Here is a 21,239-nt window from a genome sequence, read left to right as displayed (position 1 = left end):
AAAAATTAGAAGGAATTGCTAAACTAGTGGTATTAATTGATAATGGAATATAGTACTGCACTTGTACATGAGTAAGATCAGTCATTAGGTACGTGAACAATACAGATTTACAATCATGAAGACATCTGTCAGTCTGTCTATCTCTCTCCCTCTCTTTCTGAATGGGGTATACATTTTTTTTTGATCATCAGATGCAAGAAGAACATTTTGACAGAATATGTCTTTGTCATGGTTGTTCATCTTTTAACATGTAAATTCTAATGCACATATATATTATCAAATTTAAACAACGTATATTTCAAACACCATACATTACTGGTGCATGGTGCTTTGATGTAATTATATCTGATCTATGTTAATTTTTTATATTAACGATCATGTAATTGTTTAAAATACTCAATGTGTGATCCTATATTTTTTTTATACATGATATCTTCCCCAAAATGAAATATTTTTACACAGTAATTAATGGACCAGTATATATGGGTAATTTGTTGTACAGTTGTCCATTTTATAAGGTAGATATGGTGATGAATGTATAATATACACCCAATACAATGGGAACTCAAGTATATAAAGGGTATTTTCTTTTTCTATATTAATACAGGGCATATAGAATCTATTTTGGGATTTGGGCCGAGACAAGGAAATCCCAGTCAAGGGTTTATATTATTTGTCTCCCCACGAGGCTTGCCCGAGTGGGGAGACATATAATATAAACCCGCGACTGGGATTTCCTCGTCTCGGTCCAAAACCCAATGTAGATTATTTTTCTCACCCAATATTTTCTTTTAAAGTAAAAAGAATTATGCACTAGTGTTCACGTCCAATGTTCACATGTGGCACAGTAATATAAATATGTTAATGATGGCTGTGGTGTGACTGTTGCGTCTGAAGTACACAGTTTATACGCGTGAGCAAAGAAAAATAACAACATAAAACGTCGCATAATAATGAGGTATTATCACATTTAATATATGGATGTTATTTGAAATTGACAATAAATAACTCATTTATTACAAGAAACTGTTTTATTTTCATCAGTTCCAATTTTGAAAATTTATATTGTAAATAATAAAATGATATTGGCTACTCAGCTCTACTGTACTGTAGTTATACTTAGTACAACCTGTAACGAAGAGTAACATCTTTCTTTAGATTATTCATGGGTAATTAGAGATCTGTGTCACTATCGTATATAACTATTCTTTTCTTTGGAGGAGGTGAAACTGTGTGTGACAAACTTGTGTTGTCCTTAATATTGATTGTAAAATTACCCCCATGTATAATAGATCCTCCAAAAATGGATAACCATGTGCGAAACTTTCAAGTTCACGGATTCTTTGAACATTTATTTTTCTGTCCTGGAAATATGGCAAGTTCTACAGTGAAATTTGATTATGGATTAATGTGCTGATGGATAAATTATTCCTTCTGGCTGGTAAGTGTATTATTTGTCATTAAATATTGTAGGTATATTTTTGATTCAACCGGGGCACAATGGAGATGCTTGACAAAATTAGAAAAAAAGTATGTTTTATATAACACTTCTCTGGCTGTTACTAAGTTTTCCGTAGTTGTTAAGAGAGTAGGGAGGCTATGAAGTGTATAGGTCTATATTATATATGCATGGATAAGTGTTTTCTGTTATAATGTTCATTTTACACAGCACTGAGAATTTTATCCTGTCTGTAGTAGTCTTTTTCAGGTCAGCGTCATTAAATGTAGCTAACAGTATATAATTTGTTTCACACGAAGTATTTAAAACTAGTTAGGTAGCTTTAGCTACATTTAATGACGCGGACTTAAAAATGTATTGAGCTAGGCCTGCATATAGGATAAAATTGACCATGCTGTGTGGAACGAACAAGCATAATACCAAAAAACTCGACATCATATGCATTTGTCTTTGTCTCTCTCGAATTATTGTTGTATGATGTGTTCTCAAAGATGGATTTAACTTAAGTTACTATGTTTTTGTTATATATTTGTTGCTGTTGTTGTTGTTGTTTGATTTTAGTACAACTACGTCAGGCACAGCAGAAGACAACAAGGGTTTCTTTTTTTTAAAAAGTAGTTCTGAGCACGTGGACACCTTGACTGAGACGACTGGTCTAAGATGACTAGACTGAGAAAAGAAAAGTAAAGTTAGCAAAACAAGTAGATTTCAATGTCGCTTGGGTGAGAAATATTTTATCATGTAGTACCAAAGAATTGAGACTGTAACGATGGAGAGGCCACGAGTTAAATATATTGTTTTTGGTACCACAAGACTAAATACATCTGGTCATCCCATTATGTTATGTGATATTTTAACGAGTAGTGAACTACAATATATCATTTATGGTATCACAAGATGACATATATATGCTATTAACTTAGGAAATGACAATTTTTTGTGTATTACCAGTTCTAAAAAATTCTGATAGCCCAATGGCCAGTACCCGCTTAATTTTAGAGTGGACCTGTCCTGTATCCTAAGTGAGGTGCCCATTGGGCTTTTCAAATATTTTTTAATTTGCCTGAGGAAACTTTAATCATGCTGATGAAATGTGTAAATATATTTCAAGATGTTGACATACCTGCCATAACATGGCGCAATCTAAATCAGATTACCACTGTCCAATGTGAAATTGAGATCTGATTTTGATCAGATTGAAGCATGGCATGTTAAGCTATATATACAATTTTGTACTTTCAAACCCCCTGACATGGTCCTGCTTACAGAAAACACAATTTTCAGTATTCCTCAAAACAAAAAACAAAAAAAATATATATAAATAAACACCACTTTCAGCATATGTCCATTACATGTTGCATGTATAAACAGTAAACAGTCATGATTGGAGCTGACATAGAGCTATCCCTTTGGCATTTTAAACAGTGGTAATTAAAGGCAAAAAGGTCATGCATAAACCACCATTTCACATTATTACTTAACTGGCTAATGAAATGTTGTTTCAAGGCTCCAGTGGATGAGCCCATTATGCTAATTTGTATAGGTAGGATCAGGAAGTGGAACAACTCATCATAGGTGAATGAAAGAGAGACCAGATGCGTGTACAAGAACGAAAGTTATTACACATTATTACCTTGAATGAGAATGTTTAAGCCATATGTATTATATTTTTTACAAGTTTGTGAATAGTGGCAACATTTCTTTGAAGTTGGACTTTACTGCATATATAGAACATAAAGAATGATCATTTTTCAGTTGTCGAAATAGTGTTCAAGTGTAATTCGTTTTTAATGCCGATTTTGGAAGCAGTTAGCCCAGAGGTCTCGCTATGATTTTAAAACTAGGAGTCCAGGCCTCCTATTCTGGAAAAAATAAGAGTCCCACCAGCAAAAGTTGCAGTCTCCTACCAGAAGCGTATTGGGCATACCTGAAGTGGCTAAATTTCCAGAGCCAGTGGTTGCCATTGAGTTTAATTTTCTAAGTTGTCTGACATATATAACTCTTGTTTGTCTATTAAAGTGAGAGTGAATTATGTCAGGCCAAAGAAAAATCTTATTCCATGCACTAAGCTAGCCATCACACATACAGTTAAATGCGAACTATCAGTTCTAGCAATCATTTGTGCACTCTGCTGAATCTCATTACAATCTTCATCAATTTGCCATTTAATTCAAAATACTTATTCAAATTTGCAAATAACATTTTGTCTAACTCTCAACATGTCTTGATTTCGAGGTCACATGCACTGCTTATTCAGCAACACTTGGAAACGAACACAAAACTGAAACCTAAAGTTATTCATTTGATGTACTCTTATAAACAAGTACATCACTGGGTCTTTCTGCCTCTGAATTCAGTCATTGTAAATATCAGTACATTTTCCCACCACTCTGCAGCTAGTCAAGTCTTTGAACTTGCCACCAAGCTATTGGGTCATGTTCTTCATACATACTTTTACAATGACAACATCTACATCTGCGGGCTTTCAGCCACTGAATTTTCTTATTGTAAATATCAGCATCACTGATCAACACATTCTCCCACTCAACAGGTGGTTGAAGCAGGGCTAGCAAGTCCTTGAATTTGCCATCCAGCAATTGCATGCATACAGAGGACTCCTGCATAAGTGAATTTCTGCGTCCCAGATAAAAAAATGTGTGCAAATATGTGTGATTAAGCATTTCTGAGACTTCTGAATTAGATATCAGCAAAGCCCAATAAAATTAAATTTCAAAACTCTTGGTTGACAGAGTTTTATTTACTTGTGAAGCATGCCAGCAAAAAAAAAAAGAAATAAAAAAGACAGCGGGCTATTAATTCTTTGCGCATACTGCAAGCAACACATCGGCATCATACATTCCAACCCCTGGTGAGGGAAAAGTGTAATCCACGTGGACAAAAAGAGTAATCTGAGCAGAAAAAGAGTAATCCACATATAACATGACAAAATTCAATCAGCATATGTAAAAAATGATTTATTTACCCCTCTGGTCTTTTAACATCAATTACTGCTTCAAGTTTCCATATGTAGCACTATAAGCAGGGGCCCCGAGTGGCCGAGTGGTCTAAAGCACTCTCCGTTACGGATCACTGCCATCTCATCTGTCTGTATGGGTTCGAGTCTTGGATTCAGCCAATGTGGGTATGTGAGAAAGCTTGCCAGTAGCTTCTCGTGGGTCAGTGGTTCTTTCTGGGGTTTTCCCGGGTTCTTCCTCCACCATTAATACTGGCCGCCATGCACAGCCTATCGTGTGCTGAGAAATGGCGTTAAACCCCACAACAACAACAACAACTTAAAAAGCAACAGACTCTCATATTGCATTTCAAAACACTTTGTACCAGCAGAGACTATGAATGTTTTGCACACCCGCAGAGCACTTAGTTCCATGTTACTGAACCTGGATCTGAATTCAATTTTATTTTTGTTAAAAATACTCAACAATCTCTCACAGCATTAGAATAGTAAAGAACCAATATTCCTTTCATAACCTGACAAAGAAGAGGAAATATATATCTTCCAGCTAATGGGTATTTTAGCTGGGAAATAAGATGAAAAAATCAACTCTGTCCCCATGAAGTACATTGTCAGGTAGAATGCCAACTTGATACTTCAGGAGTTCTCCTTCTAATTTATCAGCAGCCTTTTCTGCAGCAAGGTGCATCAAATGACAGGGACAACCTGATTTGTACACTGATGGAGACATTTTTTAAAATAAAGAATGAACTCCTTTATGAATTCCAGTCATCACTTATGCATTATCAGCTGAAAACCCCATACAGTTCTGCCAACTTATGTTTATTAAAAGCATTATCAAGCAAATCAAAAATGTTTTCACCAATGGAATCTACTGTTAATTCTGGAAATGAAAGAAGAGCACGCTGACTTTGATCTTTTCGCTGTCAAAGTCTCTTACACAGACTGAGTACAACTTTTTGTCATCATAATCACTACTCCTGTCTGTGGCAATAGTAAATGGCCCAATTTTCATGCCTTCTGCAGTTTTAAGTGAAGCATTTTCTGCTAAACACCAAGCAATATTAGATGGTTTTGTTCTTGCACATGCATGTATTCTCCAATTTTGGAAACAGAACACAGCCTTTTGAACAAAGGACCAACATAGTCTTCTACCGCTAGAGGTAGTCCATGTTCTATGAAGAACTCGGTAAATAGCTCCTATGCATTTATAAAATTCGTGTCCACAATTGAGTTCTGGTCATTTTTCAAAGGCTGTGATCACATCAAAATCATTACTGAGGAAGAAAGTGACTGCTAAATTCAATCTTTCAAAAACGCCTTTGAAGCCGCTCTCATCAAGTTGGTGTCGTTTGATATAACACAGTCAAAATTTAATACTACACCTGCAATGGGCGTGTCGCTACCCTAGAATGGAACTATGTATTATGCAATTCATATATTCATCTCTGAATTGGTTTTCTGTCTTTTTCTAATTCATCTGTGAAATTATTTGAAAAACATTTTTGCTCTAACACACGCATCAACTAGAATATATCTGACAACTTTTAGAGCCAAACACCTACAGACTGGTTCTGTATCAGATATGAATTAAATTTGAACAAAGAATCTGTGAGCGCACATTAAAAATTAGAAGACCAGTTTGTTCTCTCCTAACTAAGCCATAGAGCTGCTATAAACAGAAACCAAGGGTCAAAAGTTTGAAAGTGAAACTAGCATGTTTCTTGGAAATAGGGCCGCTGCTATAAATAGAACATAATACTGTTAGGAAAGTGCATGCAAGTCTCTGGACAAACGTACTCTTATGTCATCGTTACGTAGAAGCCGTCTTGTCTGGAATACAGTCTGTGGGATTAATGGGATGTTAATAAAAATGAGAAAACAAATTATTAATTTTTTTCAGAGGGGGAGATATCGAAAACGCATAATCCAAATACGTTTACGCATAAGGCATAATTTAATGAAAAAAGGCGTAATGATTACACCAAAAGCACAATGGCTGGCATGTATGTGACATGCTTCAACTGGGTTCTGACGAGGATTCACTCAGAGAATCCTGCAGAGAAGTTTGAACACCTGGACCATCCAGTCCCTACTGAGTGTAGTAATGAACATTAATGACACTTGCATTACCATCAAATCCCTTTCAACCCTATTGAATTTATATTTGAGTTATAGATATTGCAATGCTGTGTGACAATATTAAAAAGGGAAAATTTTGGGCATGTGGAAATTAGAGTTTGGGCTTCTGGAATGTCAGTCAGAGCTTATGGGTTTATTTAAGACACCAGCCTGAAGCATGTGTTTAAAAAAAACCTGTCTTTCAGCCTGATTATAAACCAAAATTGCTCCAGAACTGATGTTTAAAAAAATTACTCACTCCTCTGTGGTACAGAATGCCCATCCCACCCCTTTTAGTAAATTCATCTCACTTTCATTGGCTGATCATAAAAATATACGTAACTTAAGAAAACATGGAGGACAGATTATGTCACAGAAAATTAAATTTTTGTCATTTTGCAAACTATCTGACCCTATCTAAAAACAACACAAATCCAATAAAGCAATGCATCACAGTGGTTTGTCATTGTTATCAAGGAAATAAGGGAAAATAACTTCAGCGAGATGCAAAAGGCATCTGCTCTCATTTCTTTAACTAGGAATTATTTCCATATCTGAAATGTACGACAGTTTCTATTTATTTGTTTTAGCTCACAAAGTACTCAATTTTGTTGCTGCAGGTACAACTTTTAAAGGCACACACGATCAAGTATCGTATGGCATAATGGGAAATCTTATATTTTCAATTGTGAAAATATAAAGATACATTTTTCACAAGAGAAAATAGAGGAATGAAGAAATATTAAATATATTTTGCTAGCAAGTCTCTAAATTTCACGCTGATGTATAAATAAAACACTACAAATTAATGGCTCTCTTGAACAGGGACATGTCTTACCTACTGGCACATTCTGGGGTGGCAGATATAGGGATACAATCACTATTGCTTTAGTTGTTCAGGACTTAAAGATTTATAAATATCTATTCATATTTGACAGAGTAGATGAAATCATGAAAAAGTGAAAACCGATTACACCCTACACCAATCCTGCAAAATGTTAAGTTCAATTCATATAATTATAAATATATATAGAAATAATAATGAATCTCAAAAAATAAATAACAGAATTATAACTTAAGCACTGTTTGTTTAAATTATACACAGGCAAAAGTATAATTCATTTAATATTCAGCCATAGCAGGAATGTTTCAGTGAAGTTCATTCAAAGTTTACATTGTTTATCCCACAGCTTGAGACTTTCTGATTTTTAAAACAGAAAATAATTTGCAATGGATAAACATAAGGGGACTGTATTTTTTTTATTTATTTTACTCTCATAAGTATTTTATTTAGAATAATGCACCCCCAAACTATAAAGCAGTATAGATTATGGTTATAGTGGAGAGTTTTATAGTTAGAGAGTATTGTAAATTTGTGACAATAGCAGCATTGTCATGGTTCATTAGTCCATTATTTACTTCTAAATCTGATAGCTCTATTTCAACAAATGATGAGATCCACAGACGATATCCAATCATTAATTGTTTGGTACAACTTGTTAATGTTTCCCTATGTCAAATAGAGATAAAAACGAGCAATTTATCTGATTTGTTAAATATCAATATATTATCATCTTACTTCATATCTGGTTCTCTCATTTTTCAACATCTGTGCCAGTTTTATACGTCTTCGCTCTAAATTTTGTCGTTTCTCCTCTTTGTCTTTTTCCTTCTTGTAAACATCAAAGCTGCAAGAGAAATGTAATGTTATTCACATAATTACAATTTAAATGCAAATTAGTCTATATGATTTATCAATATATAGTGACAGTCCATTAACTACTGATTTTCATGTTGTTCCCTAAGGAAATAATTCCAATTGTAATACAAAATATAAATATTCTCACTTACAAATTCAATACGCTGTTTTTTTTAAGCCATAAGTAATCATGCTCATATCTGTAATCTACCTGTCTTTTTTCGAAGCTTCTGATTCCCAAGCTTTCTGCTTAGATGCGGATACATCAGACTTGTGAAAATAATCTGCCGCATTAGCCCATTTCTGTCTGAAATCCACATCATGATTCCTGCGCTTGACAATGGCCTGCTCATAAAGGTCTTTCCTTGTTGACCAGTAACATGGAACGGTTGGTAAAGCCATGATTTATATCTCAATATGTGTCAATGCTTCCTGAAAAAAGGTTTATGTATTTATTACTTTTTCAGAATAATACAAGAAAGCAACATTTTTCTGACAATGGTGAAAGAGATAGACAATGTATTTATTTAATTAGTGTTATTTTCTTATAAAAACAATGTACATCCTGATATATTGGAAAACAAATCCAACTATAATAGCTTGAATTTTCTTCAAGGGAGTACTAAGCTCGATGTAAATGGACAAAATAGGTTTCCTGTGACACATCCTCCATTACCTCTCCTCTAGTGTGTTGTTGTTGTTGTTCTAGGGTTTAACGCCATTTTTCAGCACAAGATAGGCTATACATGGCGGCCAGTATAACTGGTGGAGGAAGAACCCTGGAAAACCCAGGGAAGAACCACCGACACACGAGAAGCTACTGGCAGGCTTTCCCACGTACCCACACTAGCTGAGCCTTGGACTCGAACCCACGCAGACAGAGGTGAGATGGCAGTGATCTGGAACGGTAAGCGCTTTAGACCACTCAGCCACTCGGGGCCCCCCTCTAGTGTGACCATGATCCTTATCTGTCCTGCTAAAAAGATGAACTTTTACTCTCAAACCCATGACATGGTGGTGTTTAAAAAAAATCATTTTTGGTTAAACACAAAACAAAACAAAAAAGAACACCTCAATATATGCCCCTGATATGTAGCATGTATAAAAGGTAAGCAGTCCTGCTTACAGCTCACGTAAAACAACTGTTGTAACAGTTTAAACAACTACTTGGTGGTCAGGTATAAACGTCCCCTATTTCAAGGATTAATCAACTGACTTGACAATAGGTACCGGTAGGGTGATGTGTTAAATCCACTGTGGAGGAGCCCATATGCTACTTTGCATAGGTAAAGTTCACAAAGCGATGCATGCTGAACAAAAGTTATTACACATGATTGCCTTGAATGAGAATGTTTAACACATCTGTGTTAAAGATTATTGACAAGTTTGTGAACAGCAGCAACATTTCTTTGAAGTCTGATTTTAGGGCATAAATACAATGTAAAGTATTTCAGTTGTCTGAACAGTATCCAAATTTAATTCAATTTTGAGGGCAAAGCCCAGTAAAACCAAATTTCAGAACTCCTGGTTAATGGAGTTTTACTTTGTGAAGCACAGCAGCAACAGGGAACATCTAATTCTTTGCACATACTGTAAATAACATATCAAGATAAGACATTCTGGAGTGTACAGTCTCAATTGAAATAGCAACACCTGTAACACTGGACAAACCAGAACAATGTGACGTTATAATTCAACATTTGGATGAGTTCTTTTCATTGTTATTCGTTATCTTATTCTTGTTAAAATACCAACTGTTAACCAACCCAGGATGATTTTAATCATGAAATAGATTGATCGATTTCAATCTGGCATATCAACACCTTCGAGTTACACAATCAATTAGAGTACAAGTGAGCTAAGAAATATCTGCACATCGATTCATATGATATTCCATTATCTAACCAATGCCATCATCATGAACAAAAATGTTTGCATAAACTGCTGTCACTGTAGACACCTGACAGTGACTGCTTAAGACGGGAACAAGTGTTTTGTTAGGAAACACATTGCGCTGACCACAAAAAGATGTTAACCATTACTCAGTACAGACAGGTCATTTCTGCAGGAATTAATGCTGGGGTTGGGGGTGTTGAATGTCTGTTGTGAACAGGTGACCAGTGAGCAAAGGTCACCGGCGAGAATGGTTGGACTATTCCAAACGCCTGATAAATGGACGTATACAAACACAACTCACAGAATAAAATCGCCAACATTTAGTACCAAAACAATATAAGGGGCCGGGCTAAGATCTAAATTTTTATAAAAACTGGTAACCCTATCAACGGTGTACGTACACAGTCGGCGAATATGTAGTCACTACAAATCAACTCCTCCACTTATTAGGTTATTTTAGTAACATATCGTTGTGACTGATTAAAATTTACGTGGATTTTGAATTGGAAAACAACTTCAAAAATTTTACTCTGATAATTTTCATAGGACTTGGTAGGTGCTGACAAACATGTACAATCACGCAATGTATTTGGTATGGTGCATTAACAGTTAATAGCTTTTTACAATCACCTTCGATTTTTGATACTTCTATTTTACTTTAACAATGTGGTCACACTCTGTAAACATAATATTATCCGCTTCCATCAGATAGCTATTAAAAATATTTTGCTTAGAGATCAGTGCCGAGCACGGTAACTCTGTTATGTTGGGCGACAAGTTGAAATAAGACACTTCTCGAGAACATTGTGGCATCAAATTGTAATTCCGAATCACTGTGCTCTATCTCAAGAAATCGCATGTTGATGTTTTCGGTTTGCTTTCAAGTGAAACTTATCATAAAAACGTATTTAGATATTTATATCCTTTATATATGAATGGTGTATGCCTCCCATAATATAATGTATAGCATTAGATGCATGCCACTATATGTTTCGGGTGGTAGTGGTGGTGGGTGGTTTACTGCAGTCGTTTGTCGTTTCAATGGCAAACGTGGCCTGTTACGCAATATCAACATCCTCAAACGTGTTTTCAATTTTTAATATATATATATTGAGTTTACCGATGACATGAGGACAAATACGTTTTTTTAACATAAAAATAAAAAATAAAAATTATTCAGCAGCCATCTAAAACCAAAGATGCCTTTAGATATGCAAGGAACCAGACTCAATTCCGGTCTCGTAAATGCTTGTCGGCCGATGTAAGTTGCTAGGCACGTATGATTTGAGTCCTTTATTTATTCTCGCCTCAGCCAGTATAATATGTCAAAGTCTGTCGTTTCACATGCATAAACGAATCTTGCTCAGATGCCTCGTGATGCACGTGCACATGCTAATCGACATGACTAACTGTACAAATGATTTCGCTCATAACAATGGCACACCCTCTTGGTAAGTTGTTGTTGTTGTTGTTGTGGGCGTTAACATCATTTTTCAGCACACGATAGGATATGCATGGCGGCCAGTATTGATGGTGGAGGAAGAACCCTGGAAAACCCCGGGAAGAACCACCGACCCACGAGAAGCTACTGGCAAGCTTTCTCACATACCCACTCTTGGTAAATAAGTATATATTTATTTTGCTATGCCAATGTAGAACATACGTAGGCTTTTAGTGTTTCATACTTACTGGGGATGGGGCATATCTGCGAATACTATTGTAGCACAACAACAACAACATTAATAATAATAATAATAATAATAATAATAATAATAATAATAATAATAATAATAACGATCTTGTTACAGAATGTAACTCAATTAGTTTTGCAGCATGGTTGCTACAGTGACCTTTTTGAAATTATTGTCACTGCTTGAAGCAATGCCTGTCACAGACCTCTCTCTCTCTCTCTCTCTCTCTCTCTCTCTCTCTCTCTCTCTCTCTGTGTGTGTGTGTGTGAGTAGTGAAGTGGGTCACCCTAGCGACAATGGGAATTACCATTACAGACACCCCTGGGTCACTCTGGGGACTATGTAAATTTAACATGGAGAAAAATCGTGGGTCACTCTAGGGACAATGGGAATTTAACATGGGGAATAGGGTTTGGGTCTGTCTAGGGACAATGGGAATTTAACATGGGGAATAGAGTTTGGGTCTGTCTAGGGACAATGGGAATTTAACATGGGGAATAGAGTTTGGGCTTGTCTAGGGACAATGGGAATTTAACATGGGAATAGAGTTTGGGCTTGTCTAGGGACAAGGGGAATTTAACATGGAAGAAAAACAAAAACTACTTTAGGGACAAGCGGAATTTAACATGGGATTTTTTTTTTTTTAAATTTAAAAAAAATGTGCTAGGCAATTGAAAGTCATTCTCTTTTCGAGAAATATGGGTGGCCCTGAAAAGGGCCTTTGGGTTTATGTTAATGTATCCATTAACATAAAGGGCATCTGCGGCATCTTCTTGTCCTCAAGCTGCGTCTTACTCGAGGGCCATAAATCAGTGTCCTCTTGAGGCAACCTTGTCTTTCTACGTACACTCTTCGTATCCACAGACTGGTGTCTGACTTGTCGACAACGGTCCACTTGGACCGGACATACATGAGCATGTCCGTCCTAAACATCACTGAAGACACAAGGGTGGATGATTGGACTGTGGTCCACATCTTGAAGCGACGAGAACAGGTGAATCAATGCAGTGAACTGCGCTTATTTATAGGTAGAGGAAGGATTGAAACGGATTGAGTTCATTCACCAATCCGAACACGCGTTACAAAATTCAGTCAGCCCGCATCCAATCCGAAGAGAGCAGTCTGTGACGTCACGTGGTCTATATAGATTCGCTAGCACTTGTGTACAGTCAATCTATGCGACAGTGATTCAACATGACGGAAACTCAGAAAACGATTCATTGGGGTGCACCAGCAGGGGAGACTGCCCAAGAAGAGGTAAATTGGGATTTTGTGGATTTTCTTACCTCGCAAGAATTTGTTCCGGAACCTTCGTTACCTTCTTCATTACCGCAAGTGGAGAATTTTAGACAGAGACAGAAAGAAGAATTGGAGAAATTTATACAACGACAAAACGAAGCGGAACAAGCTTTTCTCCTACAGCAGCAAGAAGAAGAGGTAAGAAAAAAACAACAGCAACAACAGCAAGAAGAAGTAGAAGCAAAGAAACAAGAGGGTGAAAATCAAACGGTCATGGTACTGTTGGACATTTTAGCGGAGTTAAGAAGTCTGAAACAAATGTATCAGACTTCTTTATTACGACCGAAGAGAATACGACCTTCCCGAGCTAAACACGTTAACCCTGTGACTAAGCCTACCGTACCACCCTAGTAGTGAAGTGGGGCACTATAGGGTCTATGGGAATTAGCATTAAAAACACCCCTGGGTCGATATAGGGTCTATGTAAATTTAACATGGAGAAAAATCGTGGGTCGATATAGGGTCTATGGGAATTAGCATTACAGACTTAACCTGGGTCTGTATAGGGTCTATGTAAATTTAACATTAATCACCCTGGGTCTGTATAGGGTCTATGTAAATTTAACATGGACAAAAAACCCCTGGGTCTGTATCGGGTCTATGTAAAATTGAAACAGGGAGGGTCTCTATTTTTTTTTTAAAAAAAAAATAAATAAAAAAAGGGGTAGGCAATGGTAAGGCTATCTCTTTTCGAGATATATGGCTGGCCCTGAAAAGGGCCTTTGGTTTATGTTAATATGCCCTTAACATAAAGGGCATTTGCGACATCTTCTTGTCCTCAAACTTCGTCTTACAGCAGGGCCATACATCAGAGTTCTCTTGAGGCAACCTTGTCTCTCTATATAGACTCTTCTTATCCACAGGCTGCTGCTGGTCCTGTGGACAACGGTCCACTTGGATCGGACATACATGAGCATGTCCGTCCTGAACATCATTGTTGACACAAGGGTTGAAGATTCAACGTCTGTCCACATGTTGAGGCTCCGACAATAGGTGAATCAATGCAGTGAACTGCGCTTATTTATAGGGACAGAAAGGATTGAAACGGATTGAGTTCATTCACCAATCCGAACACGCGTTACAGAATTCAGTCAGCCCGCATCCAATCTGAAGAGAGCAGTCTGTGACGTCACGTAGTCTATATAGATTCGCTAGCGCTTGTGTGCAGTCAATCTATGCGACAGTGATTCAACATGACGGAAACTCAGAAAACGATCCAATGGGGTGCACCAACAGGGGAGACCGCCCAAGGGAACCCGGACTTACTTTCAGAAGAGGTGAATTGGGATTTTGTGGATTTTCTCTCCTCGCAAGAATTTGTTCCGGAACCTTCGTTACCTTCTTCATTACCGCAAGTGGAAAATTTTAGACAGAGACAGAAAGAAGAATTGGAGAAATTTATACAACGACAAAAGGAAGCGGAACAGGCTTTTCTCCTACAGCAACAGCAACAAGAAGAAGAGGTAAGAAAAAAACAACAGCAGCAACAGCAAGAAGAAGTAGCAGCAAAGAAACAAGAGGGTGAAAATCAAACGGTCACGGTACTGTTGGACATTTTAGCGGAGTTAAGAAGTCTGAAACAAATGTATCAGACTTCTTTATCACGACCGAAGAGAATACGACCTTCCCGAGCTAAACACGTCAACCCTGTGACTAAGCCTACCGTACCACCCTTAGTGATTTCAACCCAATCATTATCATCATCATCAACATTACGCAGTCCAGAAGTAGGCCTTGGCCGTGGCAAAGGCATAAGGCAGTTAAAGTTGATTGCTTAAACTCACCCCTACACCATATATAAAAAAAGGCCCTTTTCAGGGCCACCCACATTTCTCGAAAAGAAATACAATTTCAATTTGCCAATAACTCAAAAAAACCCCACCCATTTTACCCTTATAGTACGTGTCTGTGTATGAGTGCGTGAGTGTAGCTTCTTATTTTAAAATCAAAACTCAAAGACACTTACCTTATATCATTCATTTATTCTTTTATCCATTGTTACAATCCAATTCACAATTCTCAACACAACACTTTAATTAAAATATAATGGACTTCTTCTGTCTCCTTGTTTAGTCTCTCTGTTTTTTGAATTTCTTCACTGTCACACTCTTTTCCTCTTCTTCCTCCTCACTTTCTTCCCTTCTTCTTTTCTTCTCCTGTTTCTTTTTCTTCACCTGTCTGCTTTCTTCCTCTGAAGAATCCCTCTCTTCCTCTGAAGAACCCCTCTCTTCTTCTGAAGAATCCCTCTTTTCTTCTGACTCCTCTTGTTTCTTTTTTGGGCAATCTGGAGACCAATGTCCTTTTTCTTTACAATAATAACAGGTATCTTGACTTTTGTCTTTTTTAGTCCCTGTTTTTGTTCTTTTTTGACGGTCTGGACACTCTGAAGACCAATGCCCTTTCTTCTGACAGATATAGCAAGTATCTTGACTTTTATCTCGAAAGGAAGGAGAGTAGTCCGTAGGCTGGTCTGAAGAGAATTTTCTAATGACCCCTCGCAAAGCTCTGACGAAACGTTCCATCTGGTTAGTCTCTTCCATCGTTGTGCTCGGCTTGAGAGTGAAATGAATAGTGAAAGGATAAGACACACACCCTTTTATATACGCTGGTCTGCTATGACTATAAAGTAGCTCATGGTGTTTGAACTTGAGTCATTTGACTTTTTGCTTTCAAGATGAAACGATCCCATTCGTTCGAGAAGAAAGAAGAAGAAAGTAAGAGGCAGAAACGTGATCTATCGCCTCGAACCAGGGCTGAAATCTTGGCACAGATTCATGCCAGTGATTTTGAAGAGGACATGAGTGAACCAGAATCCGAACCCTCTAAACCAAGTTCACCACCCTTAGTCAACCCTGAAAAATACTATTCCATTCGAGAGACGGAAAAGCGTTCCTCTAGAAAATTTAGAACCACGGCTTACAAATACACGGTGAAGTTTAAAGATTTCAAGTCCGAAGTACCGTTAGAGAAAGCAGAAGGGTTCATCACCGGAGTGTGGGATTCTCTGCTCACTGCACTCAAGCGACAATGTCAACCCAAAGAAGACGATCGCTTGAGACTTTCCATACAACACGACGGTTTGAAATCCCCTGTTTGGATCTAGTTTAGCACCCCTGCAGAATTGACCGCTTCCAAAGTCATGGACAAGATTCAACACGTGCAACAATCTAATGACCAGTTTGACATCACCGATGGAAAAGCCACATTGGACATGACCCACGTCTCTCCTCCTCAAGGGACCGGACGCAAAAAGATGTTATTGGTGAACGACCTTCGCAGCATTAAGCGTAGCCTTGTCCAAATTCACAATCCTCATGACCAGATATGTTTAGCCCGTGCCATCGTGGTGGGACGAACCTATGTCAACAAGAACGACACGGCAGAATGGAAAAGAGACTGGGAGAACATTCGACAATCGGACCGAGCCAAACAACGAAGTGAAGCAGAACTCCTGTTACGACAAGCTGGCATGTCCAAAGACACACCCTGTGGCATTCCTGAGATGCAAAAATTGCAAGATGCCCTAGCTCCACGATACACTTTGAAAGTGCACCCTCAAGAAGTGCGCGGGTCTCTGTTGTTTCGGGGGCAAGATTTTAAGGACGGAAAATACATTCACGTTTATCATCACGATGACCATTTCGATACCATTACCAGTATCACTGGATTCCTGGGATATGTTTATTATTGTGAGAAATGTGACTATGGTTATAATAATCGAGAGCAGCACAAACATTGTGGATGGAAATGCTCAGGATGTTTGGCCTCTCCACCCTGTCTGAGCGAAGAACCAGTGCCTTGTTCAACTTGTCTGCGCACGTTTGTCAGCCCTACCTGTTACCAACAACATTTGAAGACGCAAGGTTCACAGAAGAAATGCGCTTGTCAACTGCTGAGATTGTGCCCCGCGTGTGGACAAGGCATACGTACCAACAATGCCAAGGCACACGTATGTCGAGGAAAGAAAAAATGTCACATTTGTCACCACATCGTGGACTTGGAACACGAATGCTACGTGCAAAAACACCATCCCCCACCAGAGAAAGAGGACGGTCACAAGAAGAAAGGCAATTTCATCTTTTTCGATTTCGAATGCATGCAAGAGACTGGCATTCACATTCCTAATTTCTGCGTGGCTCATCGAGCGTGCGAGAAGTGCATTCAAGAACCTATCTTCAGTCATTGCCCTCACTGCAGCAAGATTCCCGGAGGGCGTGAAAAAATCTTTCGGGGACCAAACACGTTAGCCGATTTTGCCCAATGGGTTTTAGACCCCATCGACAAGACATGGAGCCAAGAGGACATCGAACGTTACGGAGATTGTCATCGCCATGCCACAGTGATGGCTCACAATTTCTCCGGATACGATGGACAGTTTCTTCTCAGATACTATACGGAACAAGGCACCGAGCGTCCTAAAGTGACTTTGAACGGGGCCAAAATCATTTTCATGCAAGTGGGACAAGTACAGTTTAAAGATTCGATGAGCTATTTGGCCATGCCTTTGAGTCGAATGCCTAAAACGTTTGGAATGACAGAAATGGCTAAAGGGTACTTTCCACACTTTTTCAATACGGAAGCCAATCAACACGCCGTTCTACCCCATTTGCCTGAGGCTCACTATTACGTCCCCGACAACATGCGTACCGAACAACGAGAAGCTTTCTACGCTTGGTACCAGATTCACGCCTCGGACCCTTTCGACTTTCAGGAAGAAATGCTAAAGTATTGTCGTTCCGACGTGGACATTTTACGACGTTGCTGTGGAAAATTTCGAGAACTGTTCATGGAACACGGAGGGGTCGATCCTTTGAAAGAAGCTTGCACCATTGCCAAAGCGTGTTCCCTAGTGTATCGACAACGATTCATGCCTGAAAACACCGTGGCTGTCATCAGCCCTCAAACGACCCACTTTGTCAAGCGTCAATACTCGGTCAAAGCCCTACGTTGGTTACATTACTTGTGCGACAAGGAAGACAAATGGATTCAGCATGCCCGCAACGGAGGGGGTGAAAAGACCATCGGAACGTATTCGGTCGATGGCTGGGACTTAGAAAACCCCAAGATCGTGTACGAGTTTAACGGTTGCTTATTTCACGGATGTCCTGTTTGTTACCCTGACCGTGGTACTAAAAATCAGTTTTTACAACGAACCATGGAAGACTTGTACCAGGACACTTGTCAGCGACGCCTAAAGTTAGAACAGCAAGGATACCAAGTGGTGGAAATGTGGGAACACGAGTACGATCACCGTATGAAAACCGATCCCGAGTTTAAACGCCTCGTGGAAAGTTACCAGTTCATGGACCCACTGAACCCGAGGGATAGTTTGTACGGAGGAAGGACCAATGCCACCTGTTTGCTGTACCAAGCCGACGAAGAGAAAGGAGAAGAAATCAAATACTTGGACGTGTGTTCGCTGTATCCCTACGTGTGCAAATATTGTCGCTTTCCTGTAGGGCACCCGCAATTGTTGACGGAACACATTGACCTGAAAAACATTCGACAATACGAAGGCTTGATCAAGTGTAAAGTTTTGCCTCCCACGAACCTATACCATCCCGTCTTACCTCACCATTGTCAAGGCAAACTGATGTTTCCCTTGTGCCGTACTTGTGCCGAAACGTGCAACCAAGACCAGCCTTGTCATCACAGCCAGGAAGAACGGGCCTTGACGGGAACCTGGGTCAGCGTAGAATTGTTCAAAGCTCTGGACATGGGATACCAACTGTTAGAAGTGTACGAAATTTGCCACTTTCCCAAGACACAACAATACCACAAGGGTGACCCTACTCAGAAAGGCATTTTCGCCGACTACGTGGATGCCTTTTTGAAACTGAAGCAAGAAGCCAGCGGCTATCCTTCCTGGTGTCACACTCCCGAAGACCAAATACAATTCAAAGAGAAATACTACGAACAAGAAGGCATCACTTTAGACCACATCGAGAAAAACGAAGGCAGGCGATCGTTTGCCAAAGTGATGTTAAATTGCTTGTGGGGTAAAATGGCACAACGACCGTGTTTACCCAAGACGGAATATTTGACAGAACCTTCCCGCTACTTCCAGATGATTCACGACAAAACCAAATACATGAAACACGTGGACGTCGTTCGAGAGAATTTGATCTTGGTCAATTACGAAGAAGATCTGGACTTTGTACAAGACGACCCTTTTGGAAATGTCATCATTGCGGCTTACGTGACAGCCCATGCTCGCTTAAAATTGTACGAAGCTTTAGAACTGTTAGAAGAACGCGTCCTGTACTTTGACACGGACAGTTGCATTTACATCCATCACCCGATTCAACATCACCCTAACATCGAAGGAGACCGTTTAGGAGCCTGGACAGACGAGCATCCCGACGACAAGATTCTAAGTTTCGTCAGTGGTGGTCCCAAAAATTACGGCTACGAATACCGGGACAAACAAGGAGAAGTGCACACGACGTGCAAAGTGAAAGGACTGACTCTGAATTATCGTACCAGTCGAGTGGTCAACTTTGGGGTATTGAAAGAAGCCTTGCAATCGGGAGAGGATGGAAACTTTAAAGTGACCACTCACCAACCTAACAAGATTGTACGTTTACCCACTCACCACATCGTCAGTCGACCCTTGGAAAAAGTCTATCAAATTGTATACCAGAAGCGAGTGCGACTTCCCAATCACTTTACCTTACCGTATGGACACGTCGGTATTGGTCTGTATATAAAAAGGAACCCTAGGCAAGATCGATAGTTCATTGGGACTACCAAGACCGAGCGAACAAGATGAATACTTTGAAAGAGACATCGTTCCAGTTTGGGGATTGTAAAAAAGTTGTATCTTCCTCTAGTGTGACTAATACTGGATGGATAAGACCCAGGCATTGCGACGGAAAATGTCCGGAAGGAAACTGCGATTGTCCATGTGGTTACCATTGTAATTGCGTAACGGAGTTTGCAGACGAGTGCGATTGTGAGCCTTGCGATGTGTACGATGCTGTACGTTGTGACCTGAGCGATGCCGTAAAGCATCATGGGAACTTTAGTGTCCCTTCCCCTATCATGGAAAGTGATGCTGTGCGTGTCAAACCTGAGGGATGCGAAAGCGATGCCGCTCGTCCTCTTAGACATTTTACCGGGTTTAAAGGGGAATGTTCACCTTCACGTCTACCCCCCTACGGATGTCATCCAGCCCTGAGCAAACTCCTGTTCCTGTCACCCAACCCTCATCGAAACGAACCTGTGAAAAACGAATATTCGTTTCCTGTGCGTTTGTCGGAATACTGCGACTTTGAAAATCGTCTTCAATCGTTCAAAGGAAAATGGCCTAAGTATCTGGGAGGACCGACCCCCGAAGAATTAGCCAGAGCCGGATTTTTCTACTTGGGCGAAGGAGATAAAGTCAAGTGCTTCAGTTGCGGTGTGTCACTTCACCACTGGGAACCGCAAGATTTGGCCTACGTTGAACATGCTCGATGGTCACCGAATTGTCATTACTTACCCTTAGTGGGACCGAGACATTGAAGTAACTTCTTACCATAATAATCTGTTCATGGATACTTTACAAGAGAACATTCGTGCTTTGCCTGTGGAGTTGAGAGAACGCATTTACCGAGAGCTGGTGAAAATACAAGTGAAACGTAAAGAACAATTGCATCCGTTACGTCACCGGTGTTTGAACCACTGGTACCTGAAGGCTATACAAGGATTGATTCAATTGAAAGTGTTCCATCGGACAGACATTGATCAACGATCCTCTAGTTTTAAAAAGGATTGGTTTGGTATGGACGATTGCAGTTACATCATTGTAAACGTACTGCGTCGAATTCCAGAGGAAGAGTTAACGAATTACCAACATCTTGAACACAATGTCAACTTAGTGAAAGAGGAAACTTCTGAACGAATTGTAATGTGTAGATTAGTGACTCAACGATTTAAATTCGACACTGAAGTGAAACCATGTTTGTGCAAAGAGTACATTTCTTGTGTCAGACCAAAGAGGATTTAGTATGACCTATTCATGGATACTTTGCTAGAGAACATTCGTGCTTTGCCTGTGGAGTTGAGAGAACGCATTTACCGAGAGCTGGTCAAAATACAAGTGAAACGTAAAGAACA

General features: G+C 39.2%; 1 protein-coding gene across 1 annotated transcript in view; it reads right to left on the bottom strand.

Moving 5' to 3' along the window:
• The window catches only part of LOC149777551 (trichoplein keratin filament-binding protein-like), a 53,243-nt gene extending 42,319 nt beyond the window's left edge, over nt 1–10,924 (bottom strand). Inside the window, exons 1-3 of the mRNA XM_089942154.1 lie at nt 10,780–10,924; nt 8,465–8,685; nt 8,134–8,242 (exon numbers count right to left, since the gene is read on the bottom strand). Of these exons, the coding sequence (XP_089798280.1) occupies nt 8,134–8,242; nt 8,465–8,655 (300 nt within the window). The 5' untranslated portion in view covers nt 8,656–8,685; nt 10,780–10,924. The remainder of the gene's footprint in view (nt 1–8,133; nt 8,243–8,464; nt 8,686–10,779) is intronic.
• Nucleotides 10,925–21,239: the final 10,315 nt, after the last annotated feature.

The sequence above is a fragment of the Sinohyriopsis cumingii genome, chromosome 18 (assembly GCF_028554795.1).
Source record: "Sinohyriopsis cumingii isolate HCF-2022 chromosome 18, ASM2855479v2, whole genome shotgun sequence".
In the NCBI taxonomy this organism is placed as follows: domain Eukaryota; kingdom Metazoa; phylum Mollusca; class Bivalvia; order Unionida; family Unionidae; genus Sinohyriopsis; species Sinohyriopsis cumingii.
Note: the sequence above shows the minus strand (reverse complement) of the source record. Positions and strands in the feature narration are given on the sequence as shown.